The following is a 17,124-nucleotide window of genomic DNA, read 5'->3' as shown; positions in this document are numbered from 1 at the left end:
GTACTTACACCCCAATAAGTGGTGACAGCGGCATAAGTAAACGCCAAGGAGTGGTGGCAGCAAGAACAGGAATTATTAACAGCGTTGACAATAATAGAATTCCGCGTTTTCGAAGAGACTAGTCGAGTTAGCCTGCATAGTGATAGTAGGTTATTGTGGTTACATATAAAGAGAAAAGAAGGAAATACTCAGTCAATTAACACAATTATGAAGATCTATTATGGGCTATGCCTTGTGAGATCATAATTGAAAAATTTACGAATCAATATATCGCGCAACTAATTAGTATTCAAAAATATAAGGCTAAAAGTGCTGCGTGTCAAAACAATTTTTCGCGAGAGAACCGGAAGTTAAATGGATAAAAGAATTTTCATTTAGACTGAAGAGGTAATTTGAAGTTAACGGAATTTTGAGATTATGTCGGACAGAGATGAGATTAAATCAAGACCGAAAAGGACGAGTGAAGCCCATAGAATAAAAAGAGAGAGATAGAAAAGAAAGGGAGAAAGATATGAGACAACAAATATTAAATTTCATGAAGGAAGTGAGAAGAGCCAGAGAACGAGATGACGAAAGAGATAGGAAAGAAAGGGAACAAAGAGAGAAAGATAGACAAGAAAGAGAGAAAGATAGACAAGAAAGAATAGATCAAATTGAAAAAGATAGGCAAGCCAATGAAATACTTCATCAGGCCCGTATGGACAAAATTGAAAAAGATAGTCAAGCCAATAAAATACTTCATCAGGCCCGTATGGACAAAATTGTAACAGATAGACGAGAAAGAGAGAAAGATAGACGAGAAAGTGAGAAAGATAGACAATAAAGAGAGAAAGAGAGGGTAGATAGAGAACGAAAGGAAGAGGCTGATAGAGTAGCCAGAGAACGAAAAAAGGAGAATGATAAAATAGCTAGAGAGAAAGAAGAAAGATATCACCAAGAGTTTAAAAGAACCATGATAGGTCTAATTCCAAAAAGTGAGATTTAATCACAGCTAACTTCTATGTTTTCAGATAGCCATAATAATTTATCTAAGAATCAATTGGGAGAAAATAAAAATTACCAAACATTAAACACTTCTACGAGAAAATATACAACTTCGTTAACTATGGAGGGAGGCGAACCAGCCCATAAAACATATGTAGAGGCTGCGGCGCCCTATCGGAAAAAAGAAATGCTTGATAGTCAAAATGATAATATTTTGTTAAAAATTGATTTCTCGGAGCTTTTTTCTAAGAATTACCAAAATAAAGGAAAGAAAGTAGCCTATAAAAGATCGAATAGGGCTATAGCACATAATCAAGGAAATATTGACGAGTTTGTGAAATCACATGAAATATGAGGAAAATTAAAAGGGAAATTGGCCGAAATAGTAATTAACCCAGGAAGTGAGCAAACTTTTCTGCAGATCGACCTAATTAAAGATACGTAAATAGACCATAAGAATATGATTAAAACAGCTCATTATTACGGAGACAAGAACTCATTCCCGTCTGCTTGGGAAAGAATAAAAATTAAAAAGAACGACGGTATGGTCCAGAGAAAAACGATAAAAGTAGGCTTAGTACCTACTCTAGCAGTGAATTTTTTAGTAGGAGGAGACTTTGGAGATACCGGAAATCGGAAATCCAAATTTCCAGAAAATGGAAAACTTGAGAATACTTTTACGAGTGTGAGACGCCGAAAAATGTTTGCCAGAATGAAACGCTGATTGAACCAGAGAAAAGGAGACGAAATTTATTGTACACGTTATTCATCGGAAAGTTCAATAAATTTTAGTAGAATATGAAAAACCAAATGTAGGAGTTCAGTTCCCATTTGATAACGAAATATTTGTTTCTGTGGTAAGAATAAAGAAGACTAAAAGAGAGAAAAGAGATATTAAACGGAGCTACAATGAGGTAATGCAGTCAAAGATAGTGGACACTGGAGTCCAAATCAGATTTAACGGTGATTTATTATTTTGCGCGAATGACAGAATTGAGAAAAGTAGAGACGAAAAGAGGAGTGTAAAAAAGAGACATTTGGAGATTCAGCCTGCAGTGGCGAAAAACAAAAAAATGATGGATGGGCTGTGCCTTGAAAAAATAGATAATAAGGGGGAAAAAGAGGCCAAATACCCATGGGGAATAAAAGAAGATGGTTACAAAAGAGAGATGAATGACCTACAACTGGTGGGGGGGAAGTTGGGAAATATTGAATGTCGATTCGGATGGAAAAAACTGGGAAAGGAATCTAATATTGGTCTGATCAACTCAAAAGAGGGTTTATTCCTTTATGAGGGGGAGGAGTCCCTTGGGGGAGATCCCCTGCGGGAAGACGTGAAAGATAGCCCTTTTCCTCAATGCACAACTGGCGGACAAGTTGTGATCCCTTTACTGGAGCCATGTCTTTCCAGTCTTCAATATTATTTTCATCCCTCATTGCCGAGCATTATTCATTCAATTATTATAGGGGATGGGACACAGAAAAAGGCGAATCGTTGTTCGCTCAAAATTTTGATTCATGTCCCTGTACCCCTATCGTCGTCACTGGTCTTTCTATTTTTGGCCTTAGATTATATGAAATTATGCCAAGGGGCAATTCACTTTTTGATTGAGATGTGGGGTTGTTTCCACAGATGGAAATTAAGAGGCTAGTGCAGCCAAAATTTCACGATGGCTGGCATCATCATATGTGCCAGAAACTGATTCTCTGCTCCTCTCAAATGTAAATTCGGGAGAGCGAGAAATTTTTTTTTTTTTGATTGTGCTACGCACAATCATTATCAACGAATCTTGAAGATTTCAACTTTCAAACAGTAAGGCGGATGCTATATGTTTTAGACCATGGTGGTCCTACAGTAAAGAAGTGCCGAGGACGACTAATTTAGTGCGACGCGGTTGAAGCAGCATCACAGACAATGGTGGAAGAGAGAAGTCAGGGATTTTGTAACGTTGAAGTTAATTGTTTATATTTGTAAGGGTGGACCAAGATAGCGCATGGGCGGTCATTTATCTTACGGGGGGAGGTGTTGGGGTTCCACCCCTGTTTCTTTTCCTTTCAGATAAATGACCAGTTTTCCTTTTCTTAATTACATTTGCTTATGTATAATTTCAAAAGAAAGGTTAAATTCCCGTTACTAAGCGATATTTCTATTGTAATAGGTAAGTTTTGAACCAAGTTTTATTTTTTTACTTCCTGGCTTATGAGTAAGTGGAAAGTAAATATAAAAGTAAAAATTGGGTTTGAACGGGGATGCAACTAATTGGCTGGACCAAGCGGAGGTCCACTCATATGAACAGTTGTGTGTAAAATATTGTTGTGTTTGAGTCTGCGTTATGACCCCGTTTGGGGAAGGATATTTTGGTTGTCATATGTGACCCTTTTTGGAAGAATACAAGTAAGGTATTTTCTACAAACTGTGTACTATTTTCCGTAACCCAGGCAGGGTAGGAATAGAACTACTAGGTACCGTCATTATTATATTGACAGGGAGGTTTGTTACCTCCAAGGAGAGAGCTAAGAGATTTTCTAGCCGTAACCCAAGGCGGGTACATTTGGCTTTAGAAAGTGGTCATTTGACCACTCGACCGTGTTATCATACCCTGGGACAGGGTATACTGTAAATAGGGTTGTACCAAACCCGATATTTTTCCGAGACGTTGGTGTAAGAAGCGGAATCTCACGAAAATTTGAGCCGACAAGGGGTTCTCCCCTTTGATTATGTGGCATAGCAACCTTTTTGCGCCATTTTTGCATCAATGGGCAGCGACACCCGTACTTACACCCCAATAGGGGTCGTTTTGGACATACAATTGTCTAAAAAAGAGTCGTGACATCAATTGGGGGGAAAGGGGTAGAATATATATTAATGTATCAACAAGGGCACGCTAATGTATTAACAAAAATGCTAGTATATATTTTCTTAAATTTAAGCTGTTTTTTTTTATAAAAAAAATTCTTACATTTGTGTCATAATTGTTAAATCAAAGAATTAAATTTGTCTGTGAAATATAAAAGCGCAAACAGTTTACAATAGTTGTGATTCAATGAATAGGACAAACATTTCATGGGTAACCATAGAAATCTTTTCTATGGAGGTAGGCAAGCCTAAAATAATTTTCCAAAGAATTGGGGAGCAAAAACTTGAACAAAACGCTTTCTCCACGATGAGTAGTGACGTCAATTGAGAGAATGGCGAAGGACATACCCTATCTAGATTTTTAACAATGCCTTTATAATTCTATTTCATAGCCATTCTGTAGTTTTGCTATGTGCTACGATGAACCAATGAGATTGGCCAACTGACCGACGATTTTTCCAAGCAGCAAAGTCCTATATTGACATCTCCAATATTCAGTCTTCCTTTTTTCGTAACTGGAAATTTATTCTTTATCTACCTCTTTGGTACTGGAATCGGAAAATATTGAAAAAGTTTCACGTCTCAAATATCACTGAGAAGCTGACGAACTTAAAAATAAACCTGCCGGCAACAGCGTGTCGGCACTTGTCTCAGTGTCATGGTTTAATCCGTTTATCTTGTTGGTATTTTTTTTCTGTTTATGATTTTGTTTGATTATTGCTGCTGCGATTTTCTTCTTTCTGAATACCCCACTATTATCTTTTTGATATATGTGGGTAGTAAAGTAATGTTATTATTACCAAATATTTGGAGTGTTAACTGAATGTTATTCGTTTTTTGGTAGCTTTGTTTATTTAAAAAAAACACATATCCTCTACATTTACGTCAATTGATACCACTAGAAAAATGTCATTTTAAGCTTGTATTTTAAAACGAACTTTCTATCTATGTATATATATTTTTAAAAATCAGTACTTCAGTAATAATAATAGCTAAACAGTTCTTAAGAAAAATCTAGTCAAACTTTTTGTTTCTTTAATAAAACAATAACCCCTGGGAAAATGGAAAAAGAAATTACTTTCTCATGATGTAGTGTCATCTTAAACTTGTCAAAGTAGAGCCATCTTTTTGCATCTCTAGGTTCCAAATCGTGATAAAAATCTCTGGCTGTATAGCCAAAGGAATGAAATTCTTCGTCTGGGGTAAGCAAAAGAACCGTTGGTGTTTTGTTATTAGATAATCCTGGATCCCCACCTGAAAGAAACTATCTTAATACTTCGTTTTCACTCAGAAATCATTTAATCAATAAAAAAGTAAAAATTCAACCGTATTCCCAAAAGAAGATTCTAAAGTCACTATATATCAGAAAGAGAGAGGGAAAGAAAACACTAAAACAGAAAATACTGGTGAAATGTCATCCACTAATCGTCAACTGTCATAAATCAAAACAACAGAGCTGGGTACCATGCGCAATAATATCACCAATAAAAATTCCCAATATATTCCAGAGACATTTACCCCAGGGGCTATACAGAATGAACCAAAATAAAAATGAACAATAAAAAGAAAAAGGAAGAAAAAACATTTCCTTTTACGATTTTTTTTAAGGTAACAAACGAGCACAGTTTATATAATTATCCAGTAAGTTTACCGCAGATGATTTCTGGCTCTTCATTCTCGGTGCGAACAAAAAGCTCCTCCCACTTATTTGTGCACTTATTGGTGAGCCGGCCAAGTGGTTTTGTCAGTACTTGTTCCGTAGGTGATTATTCTTTGTCTACCCGTGAAAAGATCTAATGCCGCTTATGTTTATAGGCTCTCTGGAGCACTCGCACCTCCGTCCGGGTTCTTATAATGGGTGAGATAGGGAATGATCATACTGCTAATTCTATAAACTGTGCAAATGAGTGACACTCTTAAGCTGACTCAAGTATTACAGGCAGCGTATTACAGGCAATCAGGGATGACGAAGAATATGATTGACGGGATGAACGGAATAGAAATGCTGCCTAAATTACTCGTGATGATAATATTTGTCAGAGACAAGAGATGGACTAGCTCTGAAGGCCATGGGAACATCGCCTTAGAGCTGAAACAATTAATTAAAAGTAAAATAAGATGTGCATGGAATATACCTTGAAATAACTTAATAGTATGATTTAAACGATTACGCCAGGTTTTGTTTCTGCTTTTCCTTTAAAGATAGAATTTTGAGTTTTTGAAAATACATACGTCTCTTGAAAAATACTTAGTTCTTGAAAATACTCTATTTACGTCCTTTGTTTACGTGACACGATCTGTTTACCTGACACAACTGCTGTTAACATCAACAGAATACCCGAAATTCAGCCATCTGAACGTCCTATAAGTATCTTTAGCCTAATAATTTTTGAATAATTTAAAAACAGTATTTAAATTACAGATTTCTCTACAGCTAATATAAATTAGCTTAAAATTCTTCTTATACAGCTATCAGGACCGGATAAAGGGCGGTTTGGTCCAATCGAACCCCGCATTTGAAAGGGCCCAACATTACCGTTAAAATGCACAAAACAAATTGAAATTTATATCAAACTGATTTGACAATAATGGATAAATTATGAATTATTCAAATAATTAAAAATATATTTATTTAAATTTTTTTTATCTTATTTATCAGTAGTGACTATTCACCGCTAGTGACTCTTTTTCTAATTAATTAAAACACTTTTTCCACAAAATAAGTTTTTACAAAGAAAAGAATTCCATTAAACAAAAAATGAGCAAAAATAAAATCAAATAATCTATCAATCGTGAAACTACCACAAATCAGCATCGATAAATAAATGAAACCCAAAACGAACAGAAATTACAATAAATAACCGAATCAAACTCAAACGAGCAGAAATTAACATAAATTGGGCTAAAAACCCCTATGCCTTCCCAAGGCCAGAACAAAATTTGCACTTTACTGAAAAAATATAAATGTTTTTACTTTTATAACTTTAAAAAATCAAATAATCTTAACATTTTGATTACTAAATATCAGTATATGCATATTAAAATGACAATGCACATTCATTTGTATTTTTTCAGTAAAGTGCAAAAATAATACATTGTACCCACATTGATCTTTACTATAAAAATGTCAAGCCTTCTGATCACTTTCGACTATTAAAAAAGGCACTAGGCCTTTCGATTTCCCATCAAATGAGCCCTTTTTGAAATGACAACGCTTTCTATAAACACCTTATACGCCCCCAGGGTATAAATTACAACCCTTACCCTAAGGGCTGTTAGGGTATTTGTCATCCTCTAAGACCGAATTTCCAGGTTTTTCAACAACGTTAAACAAAATGGCTATCTCAAAATTTTGATTGGATGTGTTTGAGGAAATGGTGGGCGTAAGAGAAGCTTTAGTCACTCTCCAATCACTTTCAACTATTAAAAATGGCACTAGCCCTTTGAATTTCCAATCAAATGAGCCCTTTTGAAGTTTATACGACAATACTTTCAATAAAAACAACTTATATGCCCCCATGGCATAACTTACAACCCTTGCCCTGAGGGTTGGGGGGTGTCATTCTCAAAGACCTAATTTCCAGAAGTTTCTACTACGTTGAACAAAATTACTATCTGAAAATTTTGATTGGATGTGTTTGAAGGAATGGTGGGCGTGAGAGGGGGGTTAGTTACCCTCCAATCACTTTCGACTATTAAAAAGGGCACTATCCCTCTCAATTTCCAATTGAATGAGGCCTTTTGAAGTTTCACGACAACTCTATCTATAAAGACCTTATATTCCCACAGGGCATAACTTACAACCTTTGCCCTGGGGGCTCTGGGGATTCGTCATCCTTAAATACATAATTTTCAGAAATTTCAACTACGTTGAACAAAATGGCTATCTTTAAACTTTTATTGAATGTTTTTGGGGAAATGGTGGGCGTGAGAGGGGGGTTAATTACTCTCCACTCACTTTCGACTATTAAAAAGGGCAATTTCAATTTCCAATCAAATGAGCACTTTTTGAAATTTCTACAACAACATTCTATATAAACCTTATAGCCCCCCCAGGGCCTAACTTACAACCCTTGCACTGAGGACTCTGAGGGGGTTATCATCCTAAAAGACCTAATTTCCGGAACTTTCAACTTTGAACAAAATGGATATCTCAAAATTTTAATTGGATGTGTTTGAGAAAATGGTTTTGGGTGTGAGAGGGGCGTTAGTCGCTCTCCAATCCCTTTCAACTATTAAAAAAGGCACTAGCCCTTTCAATTCCAATTGAATGAGCCCTTTTGAAGTTTTTACAACTGCGATATCAATAAAAACTTTATTTGCTCCCAGGGCATAACTTACAACCCTTGGGGCCCTGGGGACCCAAGAAATGGTGGGCGTGAGAGGGGGGTTAATTACTCTCCACTCACTTTCGACTATTAAAAAGGGGAATTTCAATTTCCAATCAAATGAGCACTTTTTGAAATTTCTACAACAACATTCTATATAAACCTTATAGCCCCCCCCCCCTCCCAGGGCCTAACTTACAACCCTTGCACTGAGGGCTCTGAGGGGGTTATAATCCTAAAAGACCTAATTTCCAGAACTTTCAACTACGTTGAACAAAATGGATATCTCAAAATTTTTATTGGATGTGTTTGGGAAAATGGTTTTGGGTGTGAGAGGGGCGTTAGTCGCTATCCAAACCCTTTCAACTATTAAAAAAGGCACTAGCCCTTTCAATTTCCAATTGAATGAGTCCTTTTGAAGTTTATACGACAACGCTTTCAATAAAAACCTTATATGCCCCCAGGGTATAACTTTCAACCCTTGGGGCCCTGGGAGTAGAAAAGGGGGTACCAGCGCGATCAATACATAATTTATGCATGTTTTTATGGTTTTCTCACTGAGAATGAAAAAACAGGATTTTTCTCACTTGAAAAAACAGGATTTTTCTCACTTTTATGGATGTTTCTTGGATGGTTATGTGTGTCGGTCAATTTATTTAATGTTTTTCACGGATGTCAACGGCAATTTATGTCTGTTTTATGGTTTTTGTCAGTGAGAATGAAAAAACAGGATTTTTCTCACATTGATGGATGTCAACATCAATTTATGGATGTTTTATGGTTTTTGTCAGTGAGAATGAAAAAACAGGATTTTTCTCACTTTGATGGATGTTTTCTGGTTGTTCTCACTTTGATGGATGTTTCTTGGATGTTCTCACTTTTGATGGATGTTTCTTGGATGTTCTTACTTTGATAGATGTTTCTTGGATCTTCTCACTTTCATGGATGTTTTCTTGGTGGTTCTCACTTTGATGGATGTTTCTTGGATGTTATCACTTTGATGGATGTTTCTTGGATGCTCTCAATTTGATGGATGTTTCTTGGATGTTCTCACTTTGATGGATGTTTCTTGGATGTTCTCACTTTGATGGATGTTTCTTGGATTTTTTCACCTTAATGGATGTTTGTTGGAGGTTCTAATTTTGATGGATGTTTTCTTGGATGTTCTCACTTTGATGGATGTTTCTTGGATGGCTATGAGTAACACATGACACAAGAAACAAGACACATGAGATGCGAAACATGACACGTGAGACATGACACATGACACGTGACACATGACACTTGGCACGTGACACAACCTTTAAACTGTTTTAAATAAAATGATTCTTACGACATGTTTTACCTTTGAGTTTTAGTTAGAGTTCTAGTTTAGTTTTAGTTAAGAGTTTAGAGTTTTAACTTGGAGTCTTAGCTTACAGTTTTTAGTTAGAGTTCTAGTTTACTTTAGATATAGTTAAGAGTTTGGTGTTTTATCTTGGAGTCTTAGCTTAGAGTTTTTGTTAGAGTTCTAGTTTAGTTAAGTTTTAGTTAAGAGTTTAGAGTTTTTAGCTTAGAGTCTTAGCTTAGAGTTTTTCTTGAATTTCTAGTTTAGTTTAGTTTTAGTTAAGATTTTAGAGTTTTAACTTAGAGTCTTAGCTTAGAGTTTTGTTAAAGTTGAAGTTTAGTTTAGTAATAGTTAAGATTTTAGAGTTTTTAGCTTAGAGTCTTATCTTAGATTTTTTGTTAGAGTTCTAGTTTAATTTAGATATAGTTAATAGTTTGTAGTTTTACCTTAGATACTTAGCTTAGAGTTTTAGTTTATTTTAGTTATAGTTAAGAGTCTCGAATTTTTAGCTTAGAGTCTTAGCTTAGAGTTTCTGTTAGAGTTCTACTTTAGTTTACTTCTAGTTAAGAGTATATAGTTTTAGCTTAGAGTCTTAGCCTATAGTTTGTGTTAGATTTCTAATTTAGTTTAGTAATAGTTAAGAGTGTAGAGTCTGAGCTTAGAGTCTTAGCTTAGAGTTTTTTTTAGAGTTCTAGTTTAGTTTAGCTATAGTTAAGAGTTTGGTGTTATAACATAGAGACTTATCTTAGAGTTTTAGTTTAGTTTAGTTTTAGTTAAGAGTTTAAAGTTTTAGTTTAGAGTCTTATCTTAGAGTTTTTGTTAGAGTTCTAGTTTAGTTTAGTTTTAGTTAAGAGTTTTTAGCTTAGAGTATTTGTTTTGAGTTTTTTGTTGAAGTTCTAGTTTAGTTTATAGTTTTAGCTTAGAATTATATTTTCAATTTAAGTTTTATGTTTAGTTTAGTTTTAATTAATAATTTAGAATTTTAGATTAGATTTTTAGCATAGATTTTTTGTTAGAGTTCTATTTTAGTTTAGTTTTAGTTAAGAGTTTAGAGTTTTAGCTTAGAGTCTTAGCTTAGAGTTTTTGTTAGAGTTCTAGTTTAGTGTAGTTATAGTTAAGAGTTCGGAATTTTACCTTAGAGACTTAGCTTAGAGTCTTAGTTTAGTTTAGTCTTACTTAAGAGTTTAGAGTCGAAGCTTATAGTCTCAACTAAGAGTTTTTTGCTAGAGTTCTAGTTTAGTTTAGTTTTAGTTAAGATTTTACTTTTTTTAGCTTAGAGTCTTAGTTTATATTTTTTTTTAAATTTATAGTTTAGTTTAGTTTTAGTTTATAGTTTTATCTTAGACTTATAGTTTCAATTATAGTTCTAGTTTAGTTTAGTTTTAGTTAAGAGTTTAGAGTTTTTAGCTTAGAGTCTTAGCTTAGTTTTATTTAGAGTTCTAGTTTAATTTAGTTTTAGTTAAGATTTTAGAGTTTTAACATAGAGTATTAGCTTATAGTTTTATTTAGAGTTAAAGTTTAGTTTAGTTACAGTTAAGAATTTATAGTTTTGGCTTAGAGTCATAGCTTAGAGTTTTACTTAAAGTTATAGTTTTGTTAAGTTTTAGTTAAGAGTTTCGAGTTTTAGCTGAGTCTTCGCTTAGAGTTTTTGTTAGAGTTCTAGTTTAGTTTAGTAATAGTTAAGAGTTTAGAGTTTCACCTTAGCGTATTAGCTTAGAGTTTTTTTTAGACTTCAAGTTTAGTTTAATTTTAGTTAAGAATTTGATGTTTACATTTGAGTTTCAGTTAGAGTTATAGTTTAGTTTAGTTATAGTTAAGAGTTTGGTGTTTTACCTTAGAGTCTTAGCTTAGACTTTTAGTTAGAGTTCTAGTTTAGTTTAGTTTTAGTTAAGAATTTAGAATTTTAGGTTTGAGTCTTAGCTTAGAGTTTTTGTTAGAGTTCTAGTTTATTTTAGTTTTAGTTAAGAGTTTAGAGTTTTTAGCTTAGAGTCTTAGCTTAGAGTTTTTGTTGAAGTTCTAGTTTAGTTTTAGTTAATAGTTTATAGTTTTAGCTTAGAGTCTTAGCTTAGAGTTTTTGTTAGAGTTGAAGTTTAGTTTAGTAATAGTTAAGAGTTTAGAGGTTTAGCTTAGAGTCTTAGCTTAGAGTTTTTGTTAGAGTTCTAGTTTATTTTAGTTATAGTTAAGCGTTTGGAGTTTTAACTTAGAGACTTAGCTTAGAGTTTTAGTTTAGTTTAGTTTTAGTTAAGAGTTTAGAGTTTTTAGCTTAGAGTCTTAGCTTAGAGTTTTTGTTAGAGTTCTAGTTTAGTTTAGTTTTAGTTAAGAGTTTAGATTTTAGCTTAGAGTCTTAACTTAGAGTTTTTGTTAGAGTTCTAGTTTAGTTTAGTTTTAGTTAAGAATTTAGAGTTTTTAGCTTAGAGTCTTAGTTTAGAGTTTTTGTTGAAGCTCTAGTCTAGTTTAGTTTTAGTTAAGAGTTTATAGTTTTATCTTAGAGTCTTAACTTAGAGTTTTAGTTACAGTTTTAGTTTAGTTTAGTTTTAGCTAAGAGTTTAGAGTTTTAGTTTAGAGTCTTAGCTTAGAGTTATAGTCAGAGTTGAAGTTTAGTTTAGTTATAGTTAAGAAATTAGAGTTTTTAACTTAGAGTCGTAGTTTAGAGTTTTTGTTAGAGTTCTAGTTTAGTTTAGCTAAGAGTTTAGAGTTTTATCATAGAGTCATAGCTTAGAGTTTTTGTTGAAGTTGTGGTTTAGTTTAGTCATAGTTAAGAATTTAGAGTTTTTAGCTTAGAGTCTTAGCTTAGAGTTTTACTTAGAGTTTTAGTTTAGTTTAGTTTTAGTTAAGAGTTTAGAGTTTTATCTTAGAGTCTTAGCTTAGAGTTTTTGTTGAAGTTCTAGTTTAGTTTAGTTAAGATTTTGGAGTTCTACTTTAGAGTCTTAGCTTAGAGTTTTTCTTAGAGTTGAAGTTTAGTTTAGTTATATTTAAGGGTTCTGAATTTTAGCTTGTAGACTTAGCTTAGAGTTTTAGTTAGAGTTCTAGCTTAGTTTAGTTTTAGTTAAGAGTTTAGAGTTGTACCTTAAAGTCTTAGCTTAGAGTTTTATTTAGAGTTCCAGCTTAGTTTAGTTCTAGGTGAGACTTTAGAGTGTTACCTTAAAATCTTGGCTTAGAGTTTCTGTTATGGTTGAAGTTTCGTGTAGTTTAGTTTTAGTTAAGAGTTTATAGTTTTAGCTTATAGTCTTAGCTTACATTTTTAGTTAGAGTTATTGTTTAGTTTAGTTTTAGTTAAGTTATAGCTTAGAGGTTTAGCCTAGAATCTTAGCTTAGAGATTTAGTTAGAGTTGAAGTTTAGTCTAAACTAGCATAACCACAAAATTCCACAATATTCCATAGAAATACCAAAACCAGAGGTTAGATTAGGTTGGGTTAGAGGTTAGGTTTCTCCACGTTTAAGTTAGGTTAGGTTAAGTTAGGTTAGGTTAGCCTACGTACGCGCGCGTACGTAGGCTAACCTAACCTAACCTAACTTAACCGAACCTAACTTAAACGTGGAGAAACCTAACCTCTAACCTAACCTAATCTAACCTAAATCTCTAATCTCTAAGCTATAATCTCTAAGCTATAACTATTAAATAAAACTAAACTAGACAATAACTATGACTAAAACTATAAGATAAGACTATAATCTAAAACTATAAACTATTAAATATAACTAAACTAAACGAAACTTCACCTCTAACAAAAACTATAATCTAAGAATTTAAGGTAAAACTCTAAACTGTTAACTAAAACTAAACTAAACTAGAACTCTAACTAAAACTATGAGCTAATACTTCAAGTTAAAACTCTAAACTCTTAACTAAAACTAAACTATGCTAGAACTCTAACAAAAACTCTAAGCTAAGACGCCAAGCTAAGACTCAAAACCCTTAACTATAACTAAACTAAACTTCAACTCTAAGTAAAGCTCTAAGCTAAGACTCTAATTTAGAACTCTAAACTCTGAACTAAACTAAACTAGAACTTCAACAAAAACTCTAAGCTAAGACTCTAAGCTAAAACTCTAAACTCTTAACTAAACTAAACTAGAACTTCAGCAAAAACTCTAAGCTAAGGCTCTAATCCTGCTAAGGTATAATTTCCTGACTTTTGAACTGCGTGGAACAAAATCGCTATCTCAAAATTTTTATATGATGTGTTTGGGGAAATGGTAGACGTGGAAGGGGTGTTAGTTGCCTTCCAATCACTTTCGACTATTAAAAAGGGCACTAACCCTTTGAATTTCCAATCGAATGAGCCTTTTTTGAAGTTTCTACGACGACACTGTCTATAAAAACCTTATATGCCCCCAGGGCATAACTTGCAACCCTGGCCCTGAGGGCTTTGGGGGAGTGTCCTCCTCAAAAACATAATTTTTATCTGGAAATCAAATACGCTGAACAAAATGGCTATCTCAAAATTTTGATTGGATGTGTTTTGCGAAATGGTGGGTGTGGAAGGGGTGTTAGTCACCTTCCAATCACTTTTGACTGTTAAAAAGGGCACAAGCCACTCCAATTTCCAATTGAACAAGCCCTTTTCGAAGTTTCTACAACAACTTCTTCGATAGGAAGTGCCCTGCTTTAAAGGAAAAAAAAAATAAATAATACATTGTGCCAACATCGTTCTTATATGCCCCAGGGCATAACTTAAAACCCTTGCCCCGAGGGTTGTGGGGGAGTGTCCTAGAAATCAACTACCCTGAACAAAACGGCTATCTCAAAATTTTGATTGAATATGTTTGGGGAATGATGGGCGTCGGGGGGGAGGCGGGGGGGGGGGGGGTTAGTTGCCCTCCAATCACTTACGACTATTAAAAAGAGCACTAGCCACTCCAATTTACAATCAAATGAGCCCTTTTCAAAATTTCTACGACAACTCCTTCGATACGAAGTACCCTGGTATGGAAAAAAAATCAAATAAACAATACATTGTGCCAACATCGTTCTTTACTTAGGCAGCGTGAGTAGTAAGGCCATAGGGAATACAGATCGTGATTGCGTAATTTGTCTTACCTTTCGCTTGAGGCATGGATATGTGTGTAGTTTAGCCGGTACATTGGCTTACCACGGGCCAGTCACCTATTACTACGAACGGTATAATAGGCACCACTGAATACACATGTACTTTCACAAGCCTGACGCAGGGATATGTGTGTAGTTTAACCGGTATATTGCCTTACCAGGGCCAGTCACCTATTACTACGAACGATACTTACCTTAGCAGACGGGGTTTTCTAATGTGACACTCATTTTTTTGTGTTTCAGTTAATCAGAGAAAGCTGGCGGTTAGTCCATATGATGACTTGATTAGTCGGTTTTTATAAAAACTTGGCAATCTATAATTTACTCAAGCAAAAAACCTTATAAAATGTTCATACAGTGCATTCCTATTTTCATTATGTTTTAAGACATTGATTATATTACACTACATATTATTGACTTTGAAAACAATGGATTCGTCAATTTTCAATGTGAGTACACTTTTCATTCTTTTATTTCCCCCAAAAAAATTAAAGAAAAACGTTTTACTAGTAAATTCAAATTTCAGGGGGGACTTAGCCCCCCTCCTCTCCAACAATACAAAATCTTAAGAATATGATGAGTATATTCGATAGAAACAGCAAAGCACGCTTTTTTCTATTATGTAAATAAAATCTCTCCTCCACAGCTATGTTTACAAGTTTTAATTGTTTTGAAAAACAGTTCTTTATCATTCAGAAACAAGCTTTTTCCAAACATGTTGTATTTTTCCGGTTTGAATGAAAAGCTTTCGTGTTACAAAGAGAGTGACAGTTTTGGGAGTCAAATTTCACAGGCTCTTGCTATAAACGGGCTTAACGCATAGAAAAAACAAATAAAACCCACGGCTTAAAATACATTGAAATTTGTGGTATCTAAGCCACATGTTTTGGCCCGTGAACTTAACCTTGAAAAAAAAACAAATTGTTGTCATTAGGAGCTTAAAAACTCTTCGAAAGGGTTCTTTGATATTTTGAATTTGATGGTGTGATTCTCATTAAGATCGGTTGACTTTGTGGGAATCACTCAAATCACCCCTTTTTCAAAAATAAGACAAACTTTCCAAGGCTCACAGCTTTTGATGGGTAACATTAAACTTAACGAATTTAATATACATGAAATGAGCATTAAAGGCCAATTCTTTTAATGTACAAATTGTTTTCAAAATTTTCTTTTTTTGAGTGATTCGGTTACAATTGGGCCGAGTCACTCCTTTCTTACAGTTTGTTACCACGAATTGTTTGATTATTATATTAAATTGTTTTTGCTCGTTTTAGAAATGGCTGTTTACTTTTCTTTAAATTAAAACTTTCTTTGGACGACGTTTTTGTTAAGTATTTTTAATTGGCATGTTTTTTTTATTGGTTTGCCGAATGATTGGCTTGTTGTAACTTACAAATAACCTTATAAATTGCAAGGGTTTTCTTTTTCTCTGCTAAAGAATTTAAATGTTCGATTATTTTAAATTCTGTAAAAATTTTAATTTTCATTCAAATACTCAATCAGAATAGTTTACTGCAAAGAATTTTTCAAAACATTTTTGAGGGGAAGAGGAGGGGGTTAATTTTTAATAAGAATGGAAAATCTGTGTATTTTTTGATGTTCTATACAATTAAAACATCCCTGGTCCTATCCTCGAATATGCCTAGGAATCTCGGCCTAATTTCATATTTATATATTTTATTTGGTATTCCACTGGTAGCGGTGATTTTCATCAAAGCTGATGTTTATAAAGGTTTTAGTAATAGCTTAAAACCATTAAAACAAGTAAAACAAGGCGAATACATGTCCCGCAGACGATGCTTGAGTTCCAATAAAACTGGTAATTTTTGAATTGTATACAGGCCTATAAAATTTGTAACATCCTGAAGGTGCTTGTATCTCATTAGCCTAAATATATGCATGCTAATTCAGTTATATTGTGCCGCAAATTTTTTACGTGTCAATCATGAAATAGCATTATTCACCGCATGCATATAAGGAGTCGATTTACTAAATTATTAAAATATTTTTAGAATATCTGTTTAAAACTTACGTCGATAATCACAGCTAGATTGCCAGATTCCTTCTCTGCTTTGGAATGGGGTGCGAGAGGAATTACAGTTGATCTGTTTGCATTCAATGATTCAATTAATCCCGTATCAGTCTTATCCAGAGTTTCATCCAATGTTGCGCGTTTTTGCTGCGATGATTGATCAACAACATTCTAAAATGACACAATTTAATTAGGTACTTCAATTTTTACTTATTCAGAATATTAATGGAGGGACATTGGGTCTATCAATTCCATAGTACCAAACACAAAAAGTTGACAATTATAGATTTTTTTTTATATGCATAGCTTTTAAAAATTTTTATATACCTAAATTGCGAAATACTTAAAATCACAGAAAACAGGAAGAAGGAAGACTCCGACATAACCTAAACCAAATAGTTATTAATTATATGAAGGGGGTCGTCCTCTAGTCAATATCACGCCCATTTACGCTAAAGTTCTTTTTTTTTTTTAGCACTTTCAAAAGAGGTATCTATTCTAATTAACCGGCCTTTGTGATTAAAGAGTTCGTGATTTTAACAAAA

General features: G+C 33.8%; 1 protein-coding gene across 2 annotated transcripts in view; it reads right to left on the bottom strand.

Annotated features, from left to right (window-relative positions):
• Window positions 1-16,704, bottom strand: part of LOC148951055 (heat shock 70 kDa protein 12A-like) — a 42,911-nt gene extending 26,207 nt beyond the window's left edge. Inside the window, exons 1-2 of one of the 2 annotated variants that reach the window (XM_089090114.1) lie at window positions 16,580-16,704; window positions 4,920-5,095 (exon numbers count right to left, since the gene is read on the bottom strand). In XM_089090114.1, the coding sequence (XP_088946240.1) occupies window positions 4,920-4,940 (21 nt within the window). In that variant the 5' untranslated portion in view covers window positions 4,941-5,095; window positions 16,580-16,704. The remainder of the gene's footprint in view (window positions 1-4,919; window positions 5,096-16,579) is intronic. The other variant, XM_089090113.1, reaches the window with a different exon arrangement.
• Window positions 16,705-17,124: the final 420 nt, after the last annotated feature.

Source organism: Artemia sp. Qi Xiang Cuo, chromosome 6 (assembly GCF_049724085.1).
Source record: "Artemia sp. Qi Xiang Cuo chromosome 6, ASM4972408v1, whole genome shotgun sequence".
Taxonomy (NCBI): Eukaryota; Metazoa; Arthropoda; class Branchiopoda; order Anostraca; family Artemiidae; genus Artemia; species Artemia sp. Qi Xiang Cuo.
Note: the sequence above shows the minus strand (reverse complement) of the source record. Positions and strands in the feature narration are given on the sequence as shown.